Below are 21,533 nucleotides of genomic sequence, written 5' to 3'. Positions count from 1 at the left end.
CTCTCCCTACCTCTCTCTCTCTTTCTGTTTCTTACTCTCTCCCTCCCTGTCTTTCTCCCTCGCTCCCCCTCTCTGAGGCATTGCCAGAGAGGAGGGTCCTGGAGAGGGAGGCCTTGCCAAATCCTCTCCTTCACCTTCTGAGTCCTCTCTCCCTCTGTTAGGACAGGCTCGGGGGTCGGAGTCACAACAAGGTAAGACGGCAAGAGGAGCCCCGTCTTGCTCCACGCGCCCCAAAATAATAAGACCTCCCCGAAAATAAGGCCAAGCACTTATTTTGGGGTTCAAAAAAATATAAGACAGGGTCTTATTTTGGGGGAAACATGGTAATGTAATTAGGTGACCACAGGTTATGATGCAGGCTCCATATAGAGTCTCATGCCGTTACCTGCTGATGTTACCTCCTTTGGTAATGAAACGTATACAAGAAAATCACTAAGGTCAGAGACCCCACAGTTCAATCCTCAGCTGCAAATGCTATCTCCCATAGGCTCCCTATAGGATTGTCGGTTCACCTGTCATGAGATGATAAGGGATTTTCTTAATATCACACTTCTTTTTTTCCAGGACCTCCAAGCATCTCAAAGCATGTGCTATTGGTTGAAAGGAGTGCGTTATTCAGACATTGGCACTCTGGCTTGGATGATAACGTTGAGTGACGGCCTTCACAATTTCATTGATGGGCTGGCAATTGGCGCCTCCTTCACCGTCTCGGTCTTCCAGGGCATCAGCACCTCGGTGGCCATTCTCTGTGAAGAATTCCCGCACGAGCTAGGTATGTGCGCTCTTTTCATTTCTGCTTCACAGCTGGAAAAAATGCATAGGAATTCCTTTTAAGGATGCGCTTAGTGGAATTCTTATTAAGGAGCAATTCAAAGTAGGAACATCTGCCTTGCAAAGAAAGGTCCAATGGATTTGAGTCAGGGGTGAGTTCTATCTACCTTTACTACCGGTTCGCAACGGGATCATGCAAATGGTCTATGACGACATCTGGGTGGGTGGGCGGAGCCCGCCCCCGGTTTTACTACCGGTAAGCAAGAACCGGACCGAACCAGGGGCAACCCACCACTGATTTGAGGGTTGTTAGTTTAGATAAAAAAACGCAAACAACAGAACACAGGGCAGAGATTTCTAAAATTTCTACACATTGTAGAAAAGATAGAAGAAATTTTCTCATCGTACTGTCGATGAGTTCTTCAGTGATGCCCCGTTTCCCCTAAAATAAGACATTCCCACCAGGGCCTGGTGGCTCAGCAGACTGATAGCATTGTGATTAATACCAGCTGTCTGCAATTACTGTAAGTTCGAATCTCCCCAGGCTCAAGGTTGACTCAGCCTTCCATCCTTTCTAAGGTAGGTAAATTGAGGACCCAGTTTGTGGGGGCAATAAGCTGACTTTGTATAAATATACAAAAGGATGAAGGCTATTGCTTAACGCATTGTAAGCCGCCCTGAGTCTCCGGAGAAGGGCGGCATATAAATTAAAGCAAAAAAAAATAATAATCCCTGATAATAAGCCCAATTGGGCTTTTGAGCGCATGCGCTAAAATAAGCCCCACCCTGAAAATAAGACCTTCCCGAAAATATTTAAACACATGTGCAGCCAGTCCCCGCCATTTCCTCTGGGTAGGTTAGGGAGACAGAGCTGGAAATCAGGTAAGACGGCAAGAGGAGCCCCGTCTTGCTCCATGCGCCCCAAAATAATAAGACATCCCCAAAAATAAGGCCAAGCACTTATTTCGGGGTTCAAAAAAATATAAGACAGGGTCTTATTTTTGGGGAAACACGGTATGCATTCATAGGTATTAACGTATTGTCAAACTGCTGTGTTTCCCCGAAAATAAGACCTATCCCAAAATAAGCCCTAGCTTGATTTTACATGTGCGCCCAATATAAGCCCTCCCCTCCCCCAAATAAGCCTAAATTAATACCCCGCCCATTGCACCTGGTTGCACGAGGTGGGGTGAGGCGCACGGGTAAAAAGCTAGGGTGGAGATGGGGGTTGGAGCTGCCCCACGTGCCCCTGCTTACTTTAGGACAGTTGCAGCCAGGTCTCCCCCACCCCGACACCTGACTTGCCTTGCCGGCTCACTTCTGTGGCCGCTTACAACTGCTTGTGTGTGGCACACCCAGCCTTCATTTTGCTGTCAGAGGCATTTGTGCCGGTGGGGGGGGGCACCGCATGTGAGGAACGGCAAGTGGCCGCAGAAGAAGTGTGCCAGCAGTGGCCACACGGGCTTCTGCTTGGCGGGGTTGTTGGTGCTGCCACCATGAGGTGAGAGTGAAAAAGACATCCCCCGAAAATAAGGCCTAATGCAGAGGTGAAATGCTCCCGGTTCGGACCGGATCGCCCGATCCGGTAGCGATGGAGGCGGGTGGTTCGGAGAACCAGTAGCAAAAATCCCTTCCCCCATGCCCAGCTGAGCCGCACAATCATCAGAGGCTTTTTTTTTTTACTTTTAAAAGCATTTTTTTTTACAACCTCTTCGGCCGAACAAAATGCTTTTAAAAGTTAAAAAAAAAAATAGCCTCTGATGATCGCACGGCTCAGCTGGGATCGTCAAAGGCTTTTAAAAGAAAAAAAAACCCTTTTTTTCTTTTAAATGCCTCTGACGATCCCAGCTGAGTTGCCTGATCGGCAGAGGCTTTTTAAAAAAGCCTCTGCCGATCAGGCAACTCAGCTGGGATCGTCAGAGCCTTTTGAAAGCATTTTTTTACAACCTCTTCGCCAAAGAGGTTGTAGAAAAAATGGTTTTAAAAGTTTTTTAAAAAATGGCCACGCCCACCCAGTCACATTACCCCCCCACCCACCAAGTCACGCCCACAGAACCGGTAGTAACAAATTTTACATTTCACCACTGGCCTAATGCCTCTTTTGGAGGAAAAAAAAAATTAATAAGACCGGGTCTTATTTTCGGAGAAACACGGTAGATGTCTTTGTATAAATATCAGTTTTGAGGATTCAGGGCCATAGAAGATGCCAATGCTGTGCAGGGATGGTTTCATTATTTAGTTTATGAGGCCTTTCGGGATTAGTAGGTTCATTAGAGATCATGTATCAGTAGCCACTAAGCCATAATGGCTGTTTGAATATGGACTCCAAACTCCAAGGCTACGCTGAGACAAGCTCGCTGAATATACAAACATTTTGCAAAACATGTTTTTGTAAATGAGTGGTTGGAATTGCACAAGATCCTAAAACGAGCAGACCACATGATAGCTTTCTCTACAGGTAGTCCTCGACTTACAATCACAATTGAGTCTGAAACTTCTGTTGCTAAGCGAGACATTTGTTAAGTGAATTTTTACCCCATTTTTTTGACCTTCCTTGCCACGGTTGAATTTTGACTATGTGGCTGTGGGGATGCTATAACGGTCATAAGCGTGAAATCAGTCATAAGTGCTATTGTAATTTCGACCGGTCACTAAATGAACCGTCGTAAGTCGAGGACTACCTGCAGTTGTATCATGGGATGGTGGTGGATGTTGAGGATTTATATAATAGATTAGGTTAGATTAGAATTCTTTATTGGCCAAGTGTGATTGGACACAGAAGGAATTTGTCTTTGGTGCATAAGCTCTCAGTGTACATAAAAAGACAAGATACGTTCATCAAGAATCATTAGAATAGAATAGAATAGAATAGAATAGAATAGAATAGAATAGAATAGAATAGAATAGAATTCTTTATTGGCCAAGTGTGATTGGACACACAAGGAATTTGTCTTTGGTGCATATGCTCTCAGTGTACATAAAAAGATAAGATACATTTGTCAAGAATCAATAGAATAGAATAGAATAGAATAGAATAGAATAGAATAGAATAGAATAGAATAGGATAGAATTCTTTATTGGCCAAATGTGATTGGACACACAAGGAATTTGTCTTTGGTGCATAAGCTCTCAGTGAACATAAAAAGACAAGATACGTTCATCAAGAATCATTAGAATAGAATAGAACAGAACAGAACAGAACAGAACAGAACAGAACAGAACAGAACAGAATAGAATAGAATTCTTTATTGGCCAAGTGTGATTGGACACAGAAGGAATTTGTCTTTGGTGCATATGCTCTCAGTGTACATAAAAAGATAAGATACATTTGTCAAGAATCAATAGAATAGAATAGAATAGAATAGAATAGAATAGAATAGAATAGAATAGAATAGAATAGAATAGAATAGAATAGAATTCTTTATTGGCCAAATGTGATTGGACACACAAGGAATTTGTCTTTGGTGCATATACTCTCAGTGTACATAAAAAGATAAGATAAATTTGTCAAGAATCATTAGAATAGAATAGAATAGAATAGAATAGAATAGAACAGAACAGAACAGAACAGAACAGAACAGAACAGAATAGAATAGAATTCTTTATTGGCCAAGTGTGATTGGACACAGAAGGAATTTGTCTTTGGTGCATATGCTCTCAGTGTACATAAAAAGATAAGATACATTTGTCAAGAATCAATAGAATAGAATAGAATAGAATAGAATAGAATAGAATAGAATAGAATAGAATAGAATAGAATAGAATTCTTTATTGGCCAAATGTGATTGGACACACAAGGAATTTGTCTTTGGTGCATATGCTCTCAGTGTACATAAAAAGATAAGATAAATTTGTCAAGAATCAATAGAATAGAATAGAATAGAATAGAATAGAATAGAATAGAATAGAATAGAATAGAATTCTTTATTGGCCAAATGTGATTGGACACACAAGGAATTTGTCTTTGGTGCATAGGCTCTCAGTGTACATAAAAAGATAAGATACGTTCATAAAGAATCAAAAGGTACAACACTTAATGATAGTCATAGGGTACAAATAAGCAATCAGGAAACAATATCAATATAAATCGTAAGGATACAAGCAATAAAGTTACAGTCATGCAGTCATAAGTGAGAGGAGATGGGTGATAGGAACGATGAGAAGATTAATAGTAGTGAAGACTTAGTGAATACTTTGACAGTGTTGAGGGAATTATTTGTTTAGCAGAGTGATGGCGTTTAGGAAAAATCTGTCCTTGTGTCTATAGTTATTCTGGTGTGCAGTGCTCTATGGCATCGTTTTGAGGGTAGGAGTTGAAACAGTTTATGTCGAGGATGCAAAAATATGTAACACAGGTCATCATCAAAACATTATTGCTTAGACAAAGATATTGATTATTTTGTCACAGCAGAAGAAATATATCCGCAGCAGAAACCTATATTGATAATATGGGAGACGTTGATTTGAAAAATGCAAAATGCTTCTGGATGAATGTATTAGGCAGCAGCCCTTCAAAGCTTTGATCCTGTGGATTTCAAATGCAACCCCCTCCTTCTAAACCTCTTTGGAATTGTGGTTCATCTTTGCAGGAGACTTCGTCATTCTGCTGAATTCTGGGATGACAATCCAGCAAGCCCTTTTCTTCAACTTCCTCTCAGCTTGCTGTTGCTACCTGGGCCTGGGCTTTGGGATATTGGCCGGCAGCCACTTCTCAGCCAACTGGATCTTCGCTCTAGCAGGCGGGATGTTTCTCTACATTGCGTTGGCCGACATGGTAAGTGGTAGGCAGGTAAAGGAAACCATTGGGCTCCATTGGGTTTCCTTCCAATAGGTTGGGTGCACGCAACTCCTACAGTAGTGGCCAAAATTGTGGAAACCTTTTGGGAAAAGTGTATGGAATGGAATTGGAATTAGAATTAGAATTAGAATTAGAATTAGAATTAGAATTAGAATTATTAGAATTAGAATTAGAATTAGAATTATTAGAATTAGAATTAGAATTAGAATTAGAATTAGAATTAGAATTAGAATTAGAATTCTCCGAACTACTCAAAATTTCCGCTACCGGTTCTCCAGAACCTGTCAAAACCTGCTGGATTTCACCCCTGCTTTTTACACCCCAAACATAATCACTCTTTTTTGCCCTTTTTTTCTTAGGGCAAAATCACTAGTGTGAGACTTTTGCAGAGACTGCCATAGATAACATTTTGGCATCAGCAGTCCCAGTTCAACAAAATTGGGCTATATTAAATCTCATTCTTCAGTCATAATGGCAAATTAAGTCCTTCAGGTTGTTTCCAGTCTGTTCATACATCATGCAAAGCAACGTGGAAGGGTTGGTGAATGAGCTATTCTTTGTTTTAAGGTTAATAAGCAACACTTTGAAATCATAGTTAGAGTTTGGCTCACCGATTGCAACTGTAAATCGGCATAATCTGTAAAGAAAGGTACACGATTTGTATTTGCTGGTTTGTTGCTATACCGTGCACATTAGTACAGTGTACTGCACTGTAATGCTCTCTACATGGGGCTCCCCTTGAGGAGCATCCGGAGGCTCCAGCTGGTCCAGAATGCGGCCGCGCAGGTGGTTATGGAGGCGACTCGGCGCTCCCATGTGACCCCCCTCCTGCGCGAGCTGCACTGGCTCCCAGTGGTCTTCCGGGTGCGCTTCAAGGTATTGGTTACCACCTTTAGAGCGCTCCATGGCTTAGGACCCGGGTATTTACGAGACCGCCTTCTGCCACCGATAGCCTCCCACCAACCAGTACGCTCCCACAGAGAGGGGCTCCTCAGGGTGCCGTCGGCCAAACAATGTCGACTGGCGGCCCCCGAGGGAGAACCTTCTCTGTGAGGGCACCTACCCTCTGGAATGAGCTGCCCCCGGAGATACAGCGGATCCCCGCACCTTCCGCCGTTCCCTAAAGACATTTTTATTCCAGCAAGCCGGGCTGGCCTAATTCTTTTAAATTGTTTTAATTCTTAAATTGTTAATTATCGGTCTTAATACAGGGGTGTTTTTAATTGTGGGTCAAATTAATTTAATTGGATTTTAATACTGTTTTTAAATTTTGTATTTCTTGTGTTTTATCTGTTGGCTGTTCACCGCCCCGAGTCCTTCGGGAGAAGGGTGGTATATAAATATAAACAACAACAACAATAATAATTAGTCTCTAATAATTCTACAAAGATGCAAACACAGCTGAAAAAAGGAAGCCAAACAAACCAAGAATTGGCTAAAAAGCTACTGTTTTTGTAAAAACTTTTCTTCTATAACATATCTAACAAACCATAACAGTTAAGCTGTGTCGGTCACTTGGACCAGAGGTTAAGTCTTCCAAACTTTCAGACTCGTACTGGAGCCCATCTTCAGAGAACTTCTCTTTACCAGAACGTAGAGAGAAGTATAAGGGACGCGGTGGCTCAGTGGCTAAGACGCTGAGCTTGTCGTTCAAAAGGTCGGCAGTTCAGCGGTTTGAATCCCTAGTGCCGCGTAACGGGGTGAGCTCCCGTGACTTGTCCCAGCTTCTGCCAACCTAGCAGTTCGAAAGCACGTAAAACAATGCAAGTAGAAATATAGGGACCACCTTTGGTGGGAAGGGAACAGCGTTCCGTGCACCTTTGGCGTTGAGTCATGCCGGCCACATGACCACGGAGACGTCTTCGGACAGCGCTGGCTCTTCGGCTTTGAAACAGAGATGAGCACCGCCCCCTAGAGTCGGGAACAATTAGCACATATGTGCAAGGGGAACCTTTACCTTTAGAGAGAAGTATATACTCTGCTAGAGAGAAGTTTTCTGGGTTCTAGCAGGAGTCCGAAAGTTCGGAAGAATAAACCTTTGACCCAGATTGGATCCTGCAACATTATCTCGGGACACGTCTATTTGCTTTCATTCGTGAGAAGCTAAGCCTTTGCCTTAACAACATCTGTGCTTTATAAAATGGCTTATTTATTCTTCATCGTGCCGGTTTGGAATGAATGCTGTTTGATTTACAAACTTGCAAAAAAAAAAAAAAAAAAAAGTTTTGCATTTGCTGTAGACCGAAACGGGGGGGGGAGGGGGGGGAGAAAGGAAAGCCTCTCTAATTGATTTTCTTGATCTATAAGTTCCCAGAGATGAATGAAGTCAGCAAAGAAGACGAAAGGAGCGGAAGTGCTTTGATTGCATTTGCGATTCAGAACGCCGGACTGCTGACGGGATTCGCTATCATGGTGCTGCTGACGATGTTCTCGGGAGAAATCCAGCTCGGATAAGTGGCCGCGCTGTGTTGGAAAATTGTAGGTCTGTGGACTCTGCGAAGTGCAGTTTCTTTTTCTTTCTTTTTGTCAAGGATTTCAGGAAGGGGCATGTTTATTCAACCTGCTTCTTAGATTTCTTATTGGACTGACAACCTGCACAGGCTGACAACTTTTCTCTCTAGCATTAAATGACTGGGGGAATCATTTCTTAAGGCAACAACAGCATTAGTCTCTCCCCCTCCTACCCTTTATTTTCGTTTTTCTTTTTTTTCACATTTGGATGGAATCGGTTAAGAAAAGGCTTCTAATTTCCTGATGTTGCGTTATTCTTGTTTCCTTCCTGGGCACGAGTAGCTTGGTGCATATCTCTCTAAGCTACAAAAATACCAGCAATTGGCTAGCAGGATGCCTTTTTCCTGCTCAGAGAACCTCTGAGTTCTCTTCTACGATTCTAAATCACATTTCTGTGTGAGGAAGGAAAAAGTGCTTTTTGTGGCATTTGCACCATCTAAACACGAAAGAACATGTTATATTGAAAACTCACAACCAGTGGATGCAGAGGGCTCTAGTTTTATGTTGGAATGTATGCGGGGACAATTTGACTTGAAATTCCTGTATTCAAATGGCATCGTTATAAAGTATTTAGGACTCCAAGAAAAAGCAGAAAAAAGACCATCTTGGAAGATACGTTTTGAAGTCCTTTTAGTGCCCTCTTCCCCTCTTGTTTTCAAAAGTGATTTCTCTTTCAGCCCTTCCTTTAACATCTCCTTTTTCTTTAAATTTCCTTCAAAAGATTCGCACGCAGGCTGGCCCGCACAGCTGCTACTTTGCAAGTTGATTTTGTGTAGGATAAATCTGGCCGGTGTGGAATCTATTTATATCCGGAAAGAAATGATGCATGAATTGCATCCTCTGGCTGGTGTGAAGGTCTTGGGATTGTTTTATGGAAATGAAGCCTAGATTTTGGAGAATTTGCTGGAGAGATTTATTGCAGGATTAAATTTCCCAGAGTCACTAAGTGAACTGATGCATTATCATATTGATAAGATCAAGCCTGTCAGCTTAAGCGTGTAGCGCATTATTCACATCACACATCCCCTCTTTAAACATTTAAAACCGTTATAACGCTTGTTATCAGCAAAAGGAAACTCGGTTCTTTCAACTCCCAGAATTCCCCAGCCAGCCCAATGGCTTGGAGCTGAAGTCCACAAGTCTTAAAAAGTTGCCAAGGTTGGATGGCCTTGCCCTAGTTGGTGAACCTTTTCTGCTGTGGTGCACACTTTGTGGCATTTTGTCCATCCTGGCCATGAGGTTGGCTCCATATTTCTGAGCTTCCAATGTTCCCTCAAGACCTGGTTGTCAAGAAGCCTGGGATGCCCAAAAGACCTCACTTCTTCTAGTGAGAAGCCTCCATCAATATCCTTTCACCTACTACTTCTTTTCTTAGCTTTGTTGTTAGATTTTTTTTTTAATGTTGATCATTGTTTTAGGTATTTAGTTTTGTTGTCCGTCTCCCGGGGCCACCTGTTTCGTGACATGAGCAGCTAGATCAATTTAATAAATAAATAACAGTCCGTGTAGAAAAAGCTTTTAAACATCTTAACCGGGACCGAATTAGCCAGAGCTGGAGATCCCTCATTTCGCTCGTCGAATGGTGTTACTTTAGCTAGTTTCGTCCTCTGCATGTTACTAATATATCAATATGATTCTTCTTTGCTCCTAAAAAGGCCAAAAACTGAATATTCTAGTCTTGTAGAGTGAGATTTTGCTTTTCACTTGAAAGTAGATTGATGTAATACGATGTGGTTCTTGCAGCATCACTTCCTAACTTCTGCGTAGGAATTAGCTGCTTTGAATATATCAATCTTCCCAGAATTATAAGGAGAAAGCGAATCTTTGGCCAAGGGGAACGTTGCTGCAGCTGCTCTAAATTCTGACATAGCCAGATCAATGTCTACACGTCAAAATTATTTGAAGATAAAACCCAGTATTTAAATAGGGGAGATAACCTGTTGTCTTTTCCATTACCTTCACTAGAGGTATACAAATTCCTGTTCTAAGTAGTATCTAGCTCAGAGGTGTCAAACTCGAGTTCATTGAGAGCTGCATCAGGGTTGTGATTGACATTGGGGGGCCGGGATGGGGGTGGCCAGCTCGACATCACTCATGTCGGTGGTGCCTGTGGCGGCCTGAGCACTCCGCCAGTAAAAACGGGCTTCCGAGCTCCGTTTCATCTGCAACGGCCTCCTGCAACCCTCTGCCAGCTTGGCAGCTGCCTGCACCCATCCTGAGCTCCGTTTTTGGCTGCAATGGCCTCCTACAACCCTCTGCCAGCCAAAACTGAGCTTGAGAGGGCCGCACGCAGCTCTCCCGAGCTCTGTTTTCGCTGGCAGAGGCACTGTGGGCCGGTCCTTCGCTGGATCCGGCCCCCGGGCCTTGAGTTTTGACACCCCTGATCTCGCTATTTAATACAATTACTTAAATATTTTATGAGAGTTTCCTTTTGGTGTGGAGCTAAGCTTACTCAGAGACAAAGGAGCATCAGTTTAGTTTGACAGTTGAAATGGTTATCTGAAACGGTGCCTGGCAGCCTGGATGTGCAGTTACTGAATTCACTACAAAGCTTGTAGACTTCATATTTATGAAAGGCTCTGAGGAGGCTGGGGACTACATTGCGTGCAATTGCAATATGGACATTTGTAAGAATGCGCAAAGAAGGTGCCATTTCTCTGGTTTGTGCCAGAAATGCTTATCCAGTGAGAGGGGAAAAGCAAAACTGACCAATTGTGAGCCAATATTGATTTGAATTTTAATGTACGACCCTTAGAAAAATCGGGGCTTTTCCCCTATCTCAGTATTTAAATAACTCAGGTGTTGTAAGAAAACTTGTCAAAACAAAGAATATAAATTATGTCATGTGACTTGTTGTTTATAAAAAAATAAACTTCTATAATGACAACCGAATTGTATTTTTTTTTTACTCCCAGCATGAACCTTTGAAGGAAATGTCCTTCAAGTTTGACCCCTTTAAAAAAAGGTTTATTATTAATAAAAAAAAATTAGATTGTGCAGAAGCGAATAGATTGACTTTGATGATTAAAGAAAGAGAAGATTCAGAATACTTTTAAGATATGGAATCAATTCTACTATTGGTTAGAAAAGAGATATAAATAAGTAAATTAATAGTTATGTATAAAAATGCTATAATTAGAATATTTTGTTAGTGATGAATTGTAATTGATTCGATGAGAACGAACACAGAAGAAATAACAAAAAGAAGAACGATTAGAGACAACACCGAGATGTCACATGGAAGGAATGACTGATGTATTCAATGTTCGTTTAAAAAATAAAAAACTTTTTTTAAAAAAGGTTTATTGGAAAGCTAAAACGTGCTGCAGTAATAATCTATTTTGAGAGAGCAAAGCAGGGATTGTATTTTTTGATTTGCTTTTAGTCTACGAGGTGTTATGAAGGTTAGACATGTAATTAAAAATACAACTATTTAGGAAAAAGAGCAAAAGCCAACAGAGGAAATGCATTTTAATAAGTAGCTTTAAACTTAGTGCTGTGTCATGCAAATGTTAGGACCTGCTTCCAAGTCTCCCACCTATTAGATGTGGAACGCACGGACCAGAATCTCAAATGGTGGCCTTGTTTAATCGGTGGCTTGATGCCATAGAAATAATATAATTATGCATGCAGTTTTTTGCATCTCCAGGGTTTGCTTGCTTTTTTTTTTTTTGTAAAATATTGCTAGGTGACAGATAATGTGGGAAGAGAACTGGAAAGTCACTTTAATACACAAACATGGAGCTAGGAGGACAAGAGCATCCTGGAACCATTAGCTCTTTGAACTCGGGCATTGACCAAGGACAAGCAACCCTGGTATAAATGGTTGAACAATATGGGGGGGGGGGGTGTTTAATTATCTATTTCTTAGCCCAACATTGACTTTTCAACTTTAGATGTAGTTTTACTTTTAAAACAGAAGATGGCAGCCATGTGTATTATTTAAAACTTGTGGATTTTTTTTTAAAAGACATCAGTTGCCATTTGTACCCCTGTAAAAAAAAAAAAAAGAATCGAACTGATTAAAATATTGCCCACTGAACGCCAACTTGCTCCAAGTGATTTTTTTTAAATTTTCTCTCAGTAAACTTCATGTCCTTTAAAATTATACAAAAGTAATGTATTACTTTTATACTTTTAATATATTACTTTTTACTTTGAAGGCTTACAAAAGAACGTGCAAAATTTTTCAGGAAGTCTTCATCAGGAAAGATGGAGAAAAATCCAGTAGAGAAGTATGTTTTATGTTTTATGCAACTTGATACAGGGTTTTTTTTAACCTTTTGCTCCTTTATGCCTTCCAACTGCTAGATAAAACTTTTTTTAAAAAAAAAAAAAGCTGTTAACAAAATATTTATTTATTTATTCTTTATTTATATAAAAAGACTCTCTACTTTCTGTTTCCCACTTTCAAGTATTGTGAGCTTTGCCTTGAGGATGATATGCTTGAACGTATTTTATTTTTGCCAACGTGGAATTAAACCTTCCAAACCTGAGATCTTTTTGATTCCTGACACTTTTCATCTGAACCAGTGGTGGGTTTCAAAATTTTTTACTACCAGTTCTGTGGGTGTGGCTTGGGTGGGTGTGGCATGGGTTGGTGGACGTGGCAGGGGAAGGATACTGTAAAATCTCCATTCCCACCCCTCTCCAGGGGGAGGCTACTGCAAAATTCCCATTACCTCCCAATCAGCTGGGACTTGGGAGGCAGAGAATAGATGGGGGCGGGGCCAGTCAGAATTTTTACTACCGGTTCTCCAAACTACTCCAAACTTCTGCTACCGGTTCTCCAGAACTGGCCAGAACCTGCTGAAACCCACCTCTGTTCTGAACAAAAACAAACGTCGTGACTTCAACATTAAGAGCTGTCAGTATATAAGAATTTATAAACTGGAATAGGCATAACAACAAGTCAGCCAATAGGAACTGTTTGGTGACCGAGAGCCATGTCAAACAGCTCAGAGCCTGAGCGTGGCTTAGTCTGTGTATATAACCTTGCTTCTAGTTGTGATCTGGTTGTTCTGGTTCTAGCTTCTGCTGCATGGGTATTGTATACATGCATCATGCTTTATATTATTGTATATAAAGAAGTTTCTTCTATAAATGAATCCTGCTGAATTATTCACTTGTGTGCTGGTTAGATTGCCCCAAACTCTAACAAGAGCATCCTCCTTTTCTGTTCAATGAGTCCTGGAAAAACTAAAAAAGTCACTTTTGAGTCAAGCTTCACTCTTCCAACAGAAGAGGCTTGCCCTGGTTGTTGGGCAACAATACTGAAGTGATTAGTCACTGCTTTCTTCCATTTTTTCCCTAACTTCCTATCTAGATTACAGTCCTAGGATTCCTAAGTATTTTCACATTCAAATACTAACCCAGATAATACCTGTTTAGCTTGTTGATATGATCCAAGTTTAGCTAAGTGTTGCTGCTTGCTAAAATGAGGATGTTAAGCTTGCACTTACCAGAATGTCTTCAAATATTTTACGTACAGGAGAATTATTAATCAATTCATCATGTTAAAGTGCATGGCTTAAATATATCAAAAACATTTTGCTGGATTTTTCCTCCCTATGCTATACCTGGTTACCGTCTCTGACCACATTCTCCTGATGAGTATAATGAGAGAATTTACTTTGTTACAAGTAAGAATAATCTGTGAACAAAACAATGATGTGCCAGTTTTACAAGTCTCAGGTTTGTGTTGCCAATTCAACTGCAAATTGGCAATTTTCAACTATCTAATTCCCCATTGCTTTTTAATTTTTTAATTCCACCCTTAATATTTTTATATATAACTTGAGTTAGTGAATGTATCTAAACACTCCTTCCTTCTCTTTTCAATGATAAATTAGGCTATTTTGTGTAATCACCCCCACTTTCTGAATCTAAAGATTGATCAGAAAATGTTTGCTTATGCTCCTAATGTAATGCAACATCGCCTGCATCTCCTGGAACTCTGAACCCCCACTTAAAAAGTGCAGCCCCCAGCTGTAAAAGGATAACTCACTCATATCCTAAGCAATGGATTATATATGAGTAATGGGAATAAGCTGCTGGTTTGCTGGTTTTATACAATATAGTAATCCACAAACTAGTTAATAAATAATAATGGCTGCCTTTTTACAATATACATAAGTGTACACCTATGCTATGTTTTAGCATGATATATAGAGAACCGGTCTCTATATTTTCTGGGTTTGAGACTTTTAAAGCAGCACTTCCATATATATATGGAAGTATATAGGTATTTAGATATGTATATGTGTGTGTATAGGTATATAAGTGTGTGTGTGTGTGTAGGTTTAAAATAAACCTTGCTTCCTACAGCATATGACATGAGAATCAACTTGACAGGTTCTTAATACAATGCATTAAACATGACTACTATAGATTTTCCCCCAAACATTTTGCTTCTTGTAAAATAAAAGTAGATTGCTTTCCTTAAATTTAAATGTGAATTCCCCCCCCTTCTTTGACAAAGGGGAAAAAAAATCTGATTTGAAGCAGATGTGTGTAGTTTCTGCATTTAACTTTTCTTACATTTATCAAGCCAATAGTCTTCCAAACTGATTGGCACAGCAGAGTCTAAAAAGATGTACAGTCCTAGGTTAAAAAAAACAAAATCAAAATGACAACTCACAAGAGGAGGGAAATGGTAAGTGGCTGCTTCCATTTTCATTCTTGTAACCACGGGCAACCTTACTTTCTACACAGAAAGCATGGAGGAAATTAGAAAGGTTAAGGAGATTGCATCAGAAATAATATCAGAAGCTAGAATTAGAATCTTTATTGGCCAAGTGTGATTAGATACACAAGGAATTTGTCTCCAGTGCATAAACTCAGAGTGTACATACAATAATGATAGATGATTATCATAGTCATTGTAAAAATACATTCATGATAAAACATTAGATAAAACACTTAAGTGATAATCATAGATACTAAAGAAGCAATCAACATAAATCATATTAAGATACTAAATAAACAGTATAACAGTACATGGGAGGAGGTTTTGAAGTATTTGTAGCAGGACTACCAGACTCTCTAACAGCTTTGCTCCGTATGCCATCTATCTAGTAAACTTGCAAGATTCATTTTTCTCGCTAAGTACATCTACACACTTGGACTAAATTTGTTTCTCTGTGTCATATATGTCGTTATATGTATAAATTTGTATCAAGACCTAAAATCCTATCCTATTATTCTATTCTATCCCTATCCTATTATTCTATTCTATTCTATCCCTATCCTATTATTCTATTCTATATTCTATCCCTATCCTATTATTCTATGCTATTCTAGCCTATTCCTATCCTATTATTCTATTCTTTATTCTATTCTATTTCTATCCTATTATTCTATTCTATCCCTATCCTATTATTCTATTCTATTCCATATTCTATTCTATCCCTATCCTATTATTCTATGCTATATTCTATTCTATTCCTATCCTATTATTCTATTCTATTCTATCCCTATCCTATTACTGTTCTTTATTCTATTCTATTCTATCCCTATCCTATTATTCTATGCTATTCTATTCTATCCCTATCCTATTATTCTATGCTATTCTATTCTATTCTATCCCTATCCTATTATTCTATTCTATTCCATATTCTATTCTATCCCTATCCTATTATTCTATGCTATATTCTATTCTATTCCTATCCTATTATTCTATTCTATTCTATCCCTATCCTATTACTGTTCTTTATTCTATTCTATCCCTATCCTATTATTCTATGCTATTCTATTCTATCCCTATCCTATTATTCTATGCTATTCTATTCTATTCTATCCCTATCCTATTATTCTATGCTATTCTAGCCTATTCCTATCCTATTATTCTATTCTTTATTCTATTCTATTTCTATCTTATTATTCTATTCTATCCCTATCCTATTATTCTATTCCATTCCATATTCTATTCTATCCCTATCCTATTATTCTATGCTATATTCTATTCTATATTCTATTCTATTCTATCCCTATCCTATTATTCTGTTCTTTATTCTATTCTATTCTATCCCTATCCTATTATTCTATGCTATTCTATTCTATCCCTATCCTATTATTCTATGCTATTCTATTCTATCCCTATCTTATTATTCTATGCTATTCTAGCCTATTCCTATCCTATTATTCTATTCTTTATTCTATTCTATTTCTATCCTATTATTCTATTCTATCCCTATCCTATTATTCTATTCCATTCCATATTCTATTCTATCCCTATCCTATTATTCTATGCTATATTCTATTCTATATTCTATTCTATTCCTATTCTATTCTATTCTATCCCTATCCTATTATTCAGTTCTTTATTCTATTCTATCCCTATCCTATTATTCTATGCTATTCTAGCCTATTCCTATCCTTATTCTATTATTTATTCTATTCTATTTCTATCCTATTATTCTATTCTATTCCATATTCTATTCTATCCCTATCCTATTATTCTATGCTATTCTATTCTATCCCTATCCTATTGTCTTGTCCTAGCCTATCCTGATGCTCCAGTGGACGGTTTTGGGAAGGGGAAACAACAGCCTGGCCAAGGGGGTGGAGAGGCACCAACTGCGGGCTCAAAGCCTTGGTTGGCATCGACTGCAGGCGCGAAAGCTGCTGCTAAGCCGGAGTCCGCTTGGGCAAGGTGCCACTTCCGTGGGGTTGCTAGGAATTATTTACCTGCCACCCAGCAAAGGACAGATGGCGATGGGGTTTTTTTGGGGGGGGGCAACTAATTATGGCCGTTATTGCAAAAGCCCCCCCCCCAGGGGGAGATGTCTTAAGCCGATGCCAGGCCCACGGCCGGACCCCGAAGCACGCAGGGCCCCCACTACCCTTACAATTGCAAGCCCCCCGTGTTTCGTGGCTTTTAGGGGCAAGAGGAGGAAAGCGAAGGAGAAGCGCCCCCAAAGAAGAGGCTCCATTCAGGCCGCGGCCTTGTTTCTTCCCGCCGGCCCGAATCTGGCACAACCTGCCCGTCTCCTAGCAACCGTCCATCCACCATTCTCCAACCCCCCGCCCCCCCCATCAAAATGGCGGCGGGGAAAGAGGAGACGGGGAAGCCCCATTGCCCGCAGATGGAGCACGTGACCGAAGGGGAAGGGAAGGCGAGGGGGTGGGCCGACGCCTTGGGGCTCGTCTTTTCCACGGCGCGCAAGCGTGACGGGGAGGGGGGCCAATCGGAAAGCGCGGGCCGGCCTCGTAAGGCGGGCTTTAAACGACAAGCCCCGCCGGGCGCCTGCGCCAAGCCGAAGGCGGGGTGGGCGGAGACCGTGTCAGCCGTGTAAAAGGCAGCCATTGCGCCTGCGCCGTGGGAGCCCAGAGACGGCGGCCTTGACAGCTTGCGCCTTGTGTGCCGTAGAAAGGGGGTGGAGAGGAGAAGGAGGAGGGGGGGGAAGCGCGGAACGACGCCGGCGCATGCGCGGTAGCGGCCAGGCGCGGGAGGGGGGCCCCGCTCGGGTGGAGAGAGCCGCCGTCGCCGCCCGGGCTGCGTGAGAGGATTTCCCCGGTGGTTGCGCCTCCGTCGCGGCCCGTCACCATCCCCGCCGCCGGGGCCTGCTCGGCTTCTGCCGCCGTTGGAGTCCCGGCCCCTCCCGAGGGGGAGGCAGGAAAGGCCCCGGGAGCCTCCGCCGGGACAGCCGGATCATGTCCGGCCGCGGCCAGAGCACCAAACTGTCCACGACGGAGCGCATCGTCAAAGGTGAGGAGGAAGAAGCCAGGAGGAGGAGGGCGACCGGGCCCCCGTTTTGAGGCGGCGGGGCCTCCCCAGGCAGCGATTGGGAACCGCCTGGCCCTCCCTCCGCGGCTGAAGCGTCTCCTTGGGCCGGGTGGAGAGGGGGGGAGAGAGAGGGAGAGGAGAGGAGAGAGGGAGAGGGAGGGGAGTGGGGAGGACAGAAAAGAGTGGGGAGGGGAGGAGAGGGGGAGGAGAGGAGAGAGGGGGAGAGGAGAGGGAGGAGAGGGGGGAGAGGAGAGGAGAGGGGGAGGAGCGGGGGAGAGGAGAGGGAGGAGAAGGGGAGAGGAGAGGGGGAGAAAGGGGGGAGGAGAGGGATGGAGGAGAGAGGGAGGGATAGGAGAGGAGGAGGGAGGAGAGGGGGAGAGAGGGTGGAGGAGAGGAGAGAGGGAGAGGGAGGAGAGTGGGGAGGACAGAAAAGAGTGGGGAGAGGGGAGGAGAGAGAGGGGAGAGGAGAGGGGAGGAGAGAGAGGGAGGAGAGGAGAGAGGGGGAGGAGAGGGGGGAGAGGAGAGGAGAGGGGGGAGAGGAGAGAGGGGGAGAGGAGAGGGAGGAGAGGGGGGAGAGGAGAGGAGAGGGGAGGAGAGGAGAGAGGGGGAGGAGAGGGGGGAGAGGAGAGGAGAGGGGGAGGAGAGGGGGAGAGGAGAGGGAGGAGAAGGGGAGAGGAGAGGGGGAGAAAGGGGAGGAGAGGGATGGAGGAGAGAGGGAGGGATAGGAGAGGAGGAGGGAGGAGGGGGAGAGAGGGTGGAGGAGAGAGGGAGAGGGAGGAGAGTGGGGAGTGGGGAGGACAGAAAAGAGTGGGGAGAGGAGAGTGGAGAGAGGGAGGAGAGGAGGAGAGAAGGGGAGAGGAGGAGAGAAGGAGAAGAGAGGGAGAGAGGGGGGAGGAGAGAAGGGGAGAGGAGGAGGGAGGAGAGAGAGGGGGAGAAGAGAGGGAGAGGGGGGGAGAGGGGTGGAGGAAGAGGTAAACGGGCACCACTTACTTTCCCTCCTCCTCTCCCCCCCCACCATCCCCGCAGCAGGGTTGGTTGGGGATGATGGGCTCTGGAATCGGGCCACGAGGCTCTCGCTTGCTTTGGATCAGGCAGGCAGGCAGGCAGGCCGGATCCTCTTCCCTGCGGAGTGGGGCGGGGGGGGGGAGAGAATTTGCAGAAGCTGTGAAAGCCTGCAGCTGGGGGTGACGGGGTGGGAAAGCTATTTCTGGCCTTTTTTTCAAACCCCCCCCCCCTTTCGTGGTTGGAGGAAAGGATGCTTGCTGGGTGGGTGGAAAATCAGCCCCCTCAATCAACCAACACCCCCCCCTGCCAAGAAGGGGGGGAGGGGAGGAAAGTGGCCGGTGATTTTGGGGTGGGGTGGAAGATGCTTCTCCTGGAGGGAAGGAAGCAGCCTCTTCCTTCCTCTGTCTCCCCACCACTACGAAGGGAGGATGTGCAAGGATGAGACCAGGCCTGCGAAGTGTCCCTGGAGCGGATTAAAAGGGTTCTTATAGCCAGGCTGAGATTCTGGTGCTTTGCTAAGGGGGGGTGGGGGTGGAGGGGGGGATTTCCGAGGCCTGCCCACTTGGTGGAAGCCCTTTTCCAGGGGCTTTAGGCAGGTGGCTGGTGGGGGTGGGAGGCTTCCTTGCAAAAGGGTCTGTGATTCAAGCACAGGGAGTCCTCGACTTATGACTGCGATTGAACATTTCTGTTGCTATTGTTGTGCACCGGAGACAAATTCCTGGTGTGTCTAATCACACTTTGCCAATAAAGAATTTTCTCTTCTCTTCTGTTCCTTATTCTATTCCTTATTCTATTCATTCTAATCCTTCTTCTCTTCCTTCTTCTCTTCTCTTCCTTATTCTCTTTATTCCTTATTCTATTCATTCTATTCCTTCTTCTCTTCCTTCTTCTCTTCTCTTCCTTCTTCTCTTCTATTCCTTCTTCTCTTCCTTCTTCCCTTCTTCTCTTCTATTCTTTATTCCCTTCCTTCTTCTCTTCCTTCTTCTCTTCTCTTCCTTCTTCCCTTCCTTCTTCTCTTCCTTCTTCTCTTCCTTCTTCTCTTCTCTTCCTTCTTCCCTTCCTTCTTCTCTTCTATTCCTTCTTCTCTTCCTTCTCTTCTATTCCTTATTCTATTCATTCTCTTCCTTCTTCTCTTCTCTTCCTTATTCTCTTCCTTCTCTTCCTTCTTTTCTTCCTTATTCTCTTCTATTCCTTATTCTATTCATTTTATTCCTTATTCTATTCTCTTCCTTATTCTCTTCCCTCTTCTCTCTTCTCTTCCTTTTTCTCTTCTCTTCTAAAGGGTAGTTCAGTTAGTTGTGCCTCATTTAGGACTTTCGTTGCCGCGGTGGTTGAGGGAATTGCTGCAGCTGTTCCTAAAACGGTTGTGAAGTGAATCTGCCTTCCCCGTTTGACTTGGCTTGTCAGGAGGTCACGTGACCCTGGGGACACAGCAGCTGTCATAGATATGAGTCAGTTGCCAAGCGGCTGAATGTTGATCACGTGAGCATGGGGAGCATGGTTGTAAGTCACTTTTTTCAGTGCTGTCGTAACTTGGAATGGTCACTAAAGGAACAGTTGTAAGTCAAGGACTACCTGTAGAAATTCTTGGATGACAGAAGTAGCTTGGAATGGCAGGTCATTGACAGGTGATCTTGATCCTTCCCTTCTCTTGTGGTTGGTCCCTTGGAGCTGTTCAGAGATTGTATGCAAAGGTTACCTTTAGGAAGTCGGTTAATCATCTATTGATACCTGGTGAATTTGACCACTTTTTAAAAAGAAGTGATAAGCCAAGCATGAATTTTGAAAGGGAGAAACGTGTACCCCCTGATGGGAAAATTAGGTGTGACTTATTGTGTTTGTAGGCTATCTGGCATCTTTCCTCCCTTCCTGAAGTGAAATTAACCAGGTGATTAATATTGGAGAATGGTGTCATCAGACCCCTCAATCCTAAAAGACTTTACTATGGCATAAAGTTATGCTGCAAATAAGTCTTGGCAGATTCTCTCTGATTCCTGATTTAGTTGTCTTGGGTTTATGTATTTAATGATTGAGGGGAAAACACCCCTCCCCAGTCATATTATGGACCTGAAGGGACACATACCATTTTTTTAAAAAAAAAAATCCTAGAGATAGTGGAAATAATAAGAATATGGAAAAGTTATTTGAGAAGAAGCAATGGTTGGAAACTAATGAAGGAGAGAAGCAACCTAGAACTAAGGAGAAATTTCTTGACATTGAGAATAATAAACCATTGAAATGGCTTGCTTTCAGAAGCTATGGGTGCTCCATCACTGGAGGCTTTTAAAAAGAGACCGGACAGCCATTTATCTGAAATGGTATATGGTCTCCTGCATGAGCAGGGGGTTGGACTAGAAGATCTCCAAGATATTGGGATTTACAGTTTGAAGTTGAACACTTATTAAAAACCAGTCAAGCGCAATACCTAAAGCAGGGGTCTCAAACTCAAAGCCCGGGGGGCAGATGCGGCCTACGGGGTGCTTAGATCCAGCCCATGGGGCTGCCCTGGAAACAGCGAAGGACTGGCCTGCAGTGCCTTTGCCAGTGAAAATGGAGCTCAGGAGGGCCACATGGGGCCCTCCCAGGCCCCGTTTTCGGCTGTGATGGCCTCCTGCAGCCCTCTGCCAGCGAAAATGGAGCTCAGGGGGGCCACACGCAGCCCCCCTCCCCGGGGACTCTGTTTTTACTGGCAGAAGGCTAGCAAAACAAACTATAAAAACA

The 21,533-nt window shown here is 43.1% G+C and overlaps 2 protein-coding genes and 1 long non-coding RNA gene across 8 annotated transcripts in view; 2 read left to right on the top strand and 1 right to left on the bottom strand.

Annotated features, from left to right (window-relative positions):
• Nucleotides 1-10,967, top strand: part of SLC39A14 (solute carrier family 39 member 14) — a 54,887-nt gene extending 43,920 nt beyond the window's left edge. For 2 of the 3 annotated variants that reach the window (XM_034432918.3, XM_034432919.3), the window contains exons 7-9: nucleotides 565-772; nucleotides 5,361-5,545; nucleotides 7,877-10,967. In XM_034432918.3, coding sequence (XP_034288809.2) covers nucleotides 565-772; nucleotides 5,361-5,545; nucleotides 7,877-8,023 — 540 coding nt within the window. In that variant the 3' untranslated portion in view covers nucleotides 8,024-10,967. The remainder of the gene's footprint in view (nucleotides 1-564; nucleotides 773-5,360; nucleotides 5,546-7,876) is intronic. The other variant, XM_087875881.1, reaches the window with a different exon arrangement.
• On the bottom strand, nucleotides 719-16,843 carry LOC132712390 (uncharacterized). Its single transcript, XR_009623062.2, has 3 exons — nucleotides 16,769-16,843; nucleotides 14,721-14,786; nucleotides 719-804 (listed from the first exon to the last, which is right to left on the bottom strand). It is a non-coding gene; the product is annotated as an uncharacterized LOC132712390 (long non-coding RNA).
• A 698-nt stretch (nucleotides 16,844-17,541) lies between these two features.
• Nucleotides 17,542-21,533, top strand: part of PPP3CC (protein phosphatase 3 catalytic subunit gamma) — an 83,916-nt gene continuing 79,924 nt past the window's right edge. For all 4 annotated transcript variants that reach the window (XM_060693587.2, XM_060693586.2, XM_087875880.1 and 1 more), the window contains exon 1: nucleotides 17,542-17,789. In XM_060693587.2, coding sequence (XP_060549570.2) covers nucleotides 17,735-17,789 — 55 coding nt within the window. In that variant the 5' untranslated portion in view covers nucleotides 17,542-17,734. The remainder of the gene's footprint in view (nucleotides 17,790-21,533) is intronic.

This window comes from Pantherophis guttatus, chromosome 9 (assembly GCF_059756535.1).
Source record: "Pantherophis guttatus breed Tessera chromosome 9, ASM5975653v1, whole genome shotgun sequence".
Lineage (NCBI taxonomy): Eukaryota > Metazoa > Chordata > Lepidosauria > Squamata > Colubridae > Pantherophis > Pantherophis guttatus.
The sequence above is the reverse complement of the archived record's forward strand: the minus strand, read 5'-3'. Positions and strand labels throughout refer to the sequence as shown.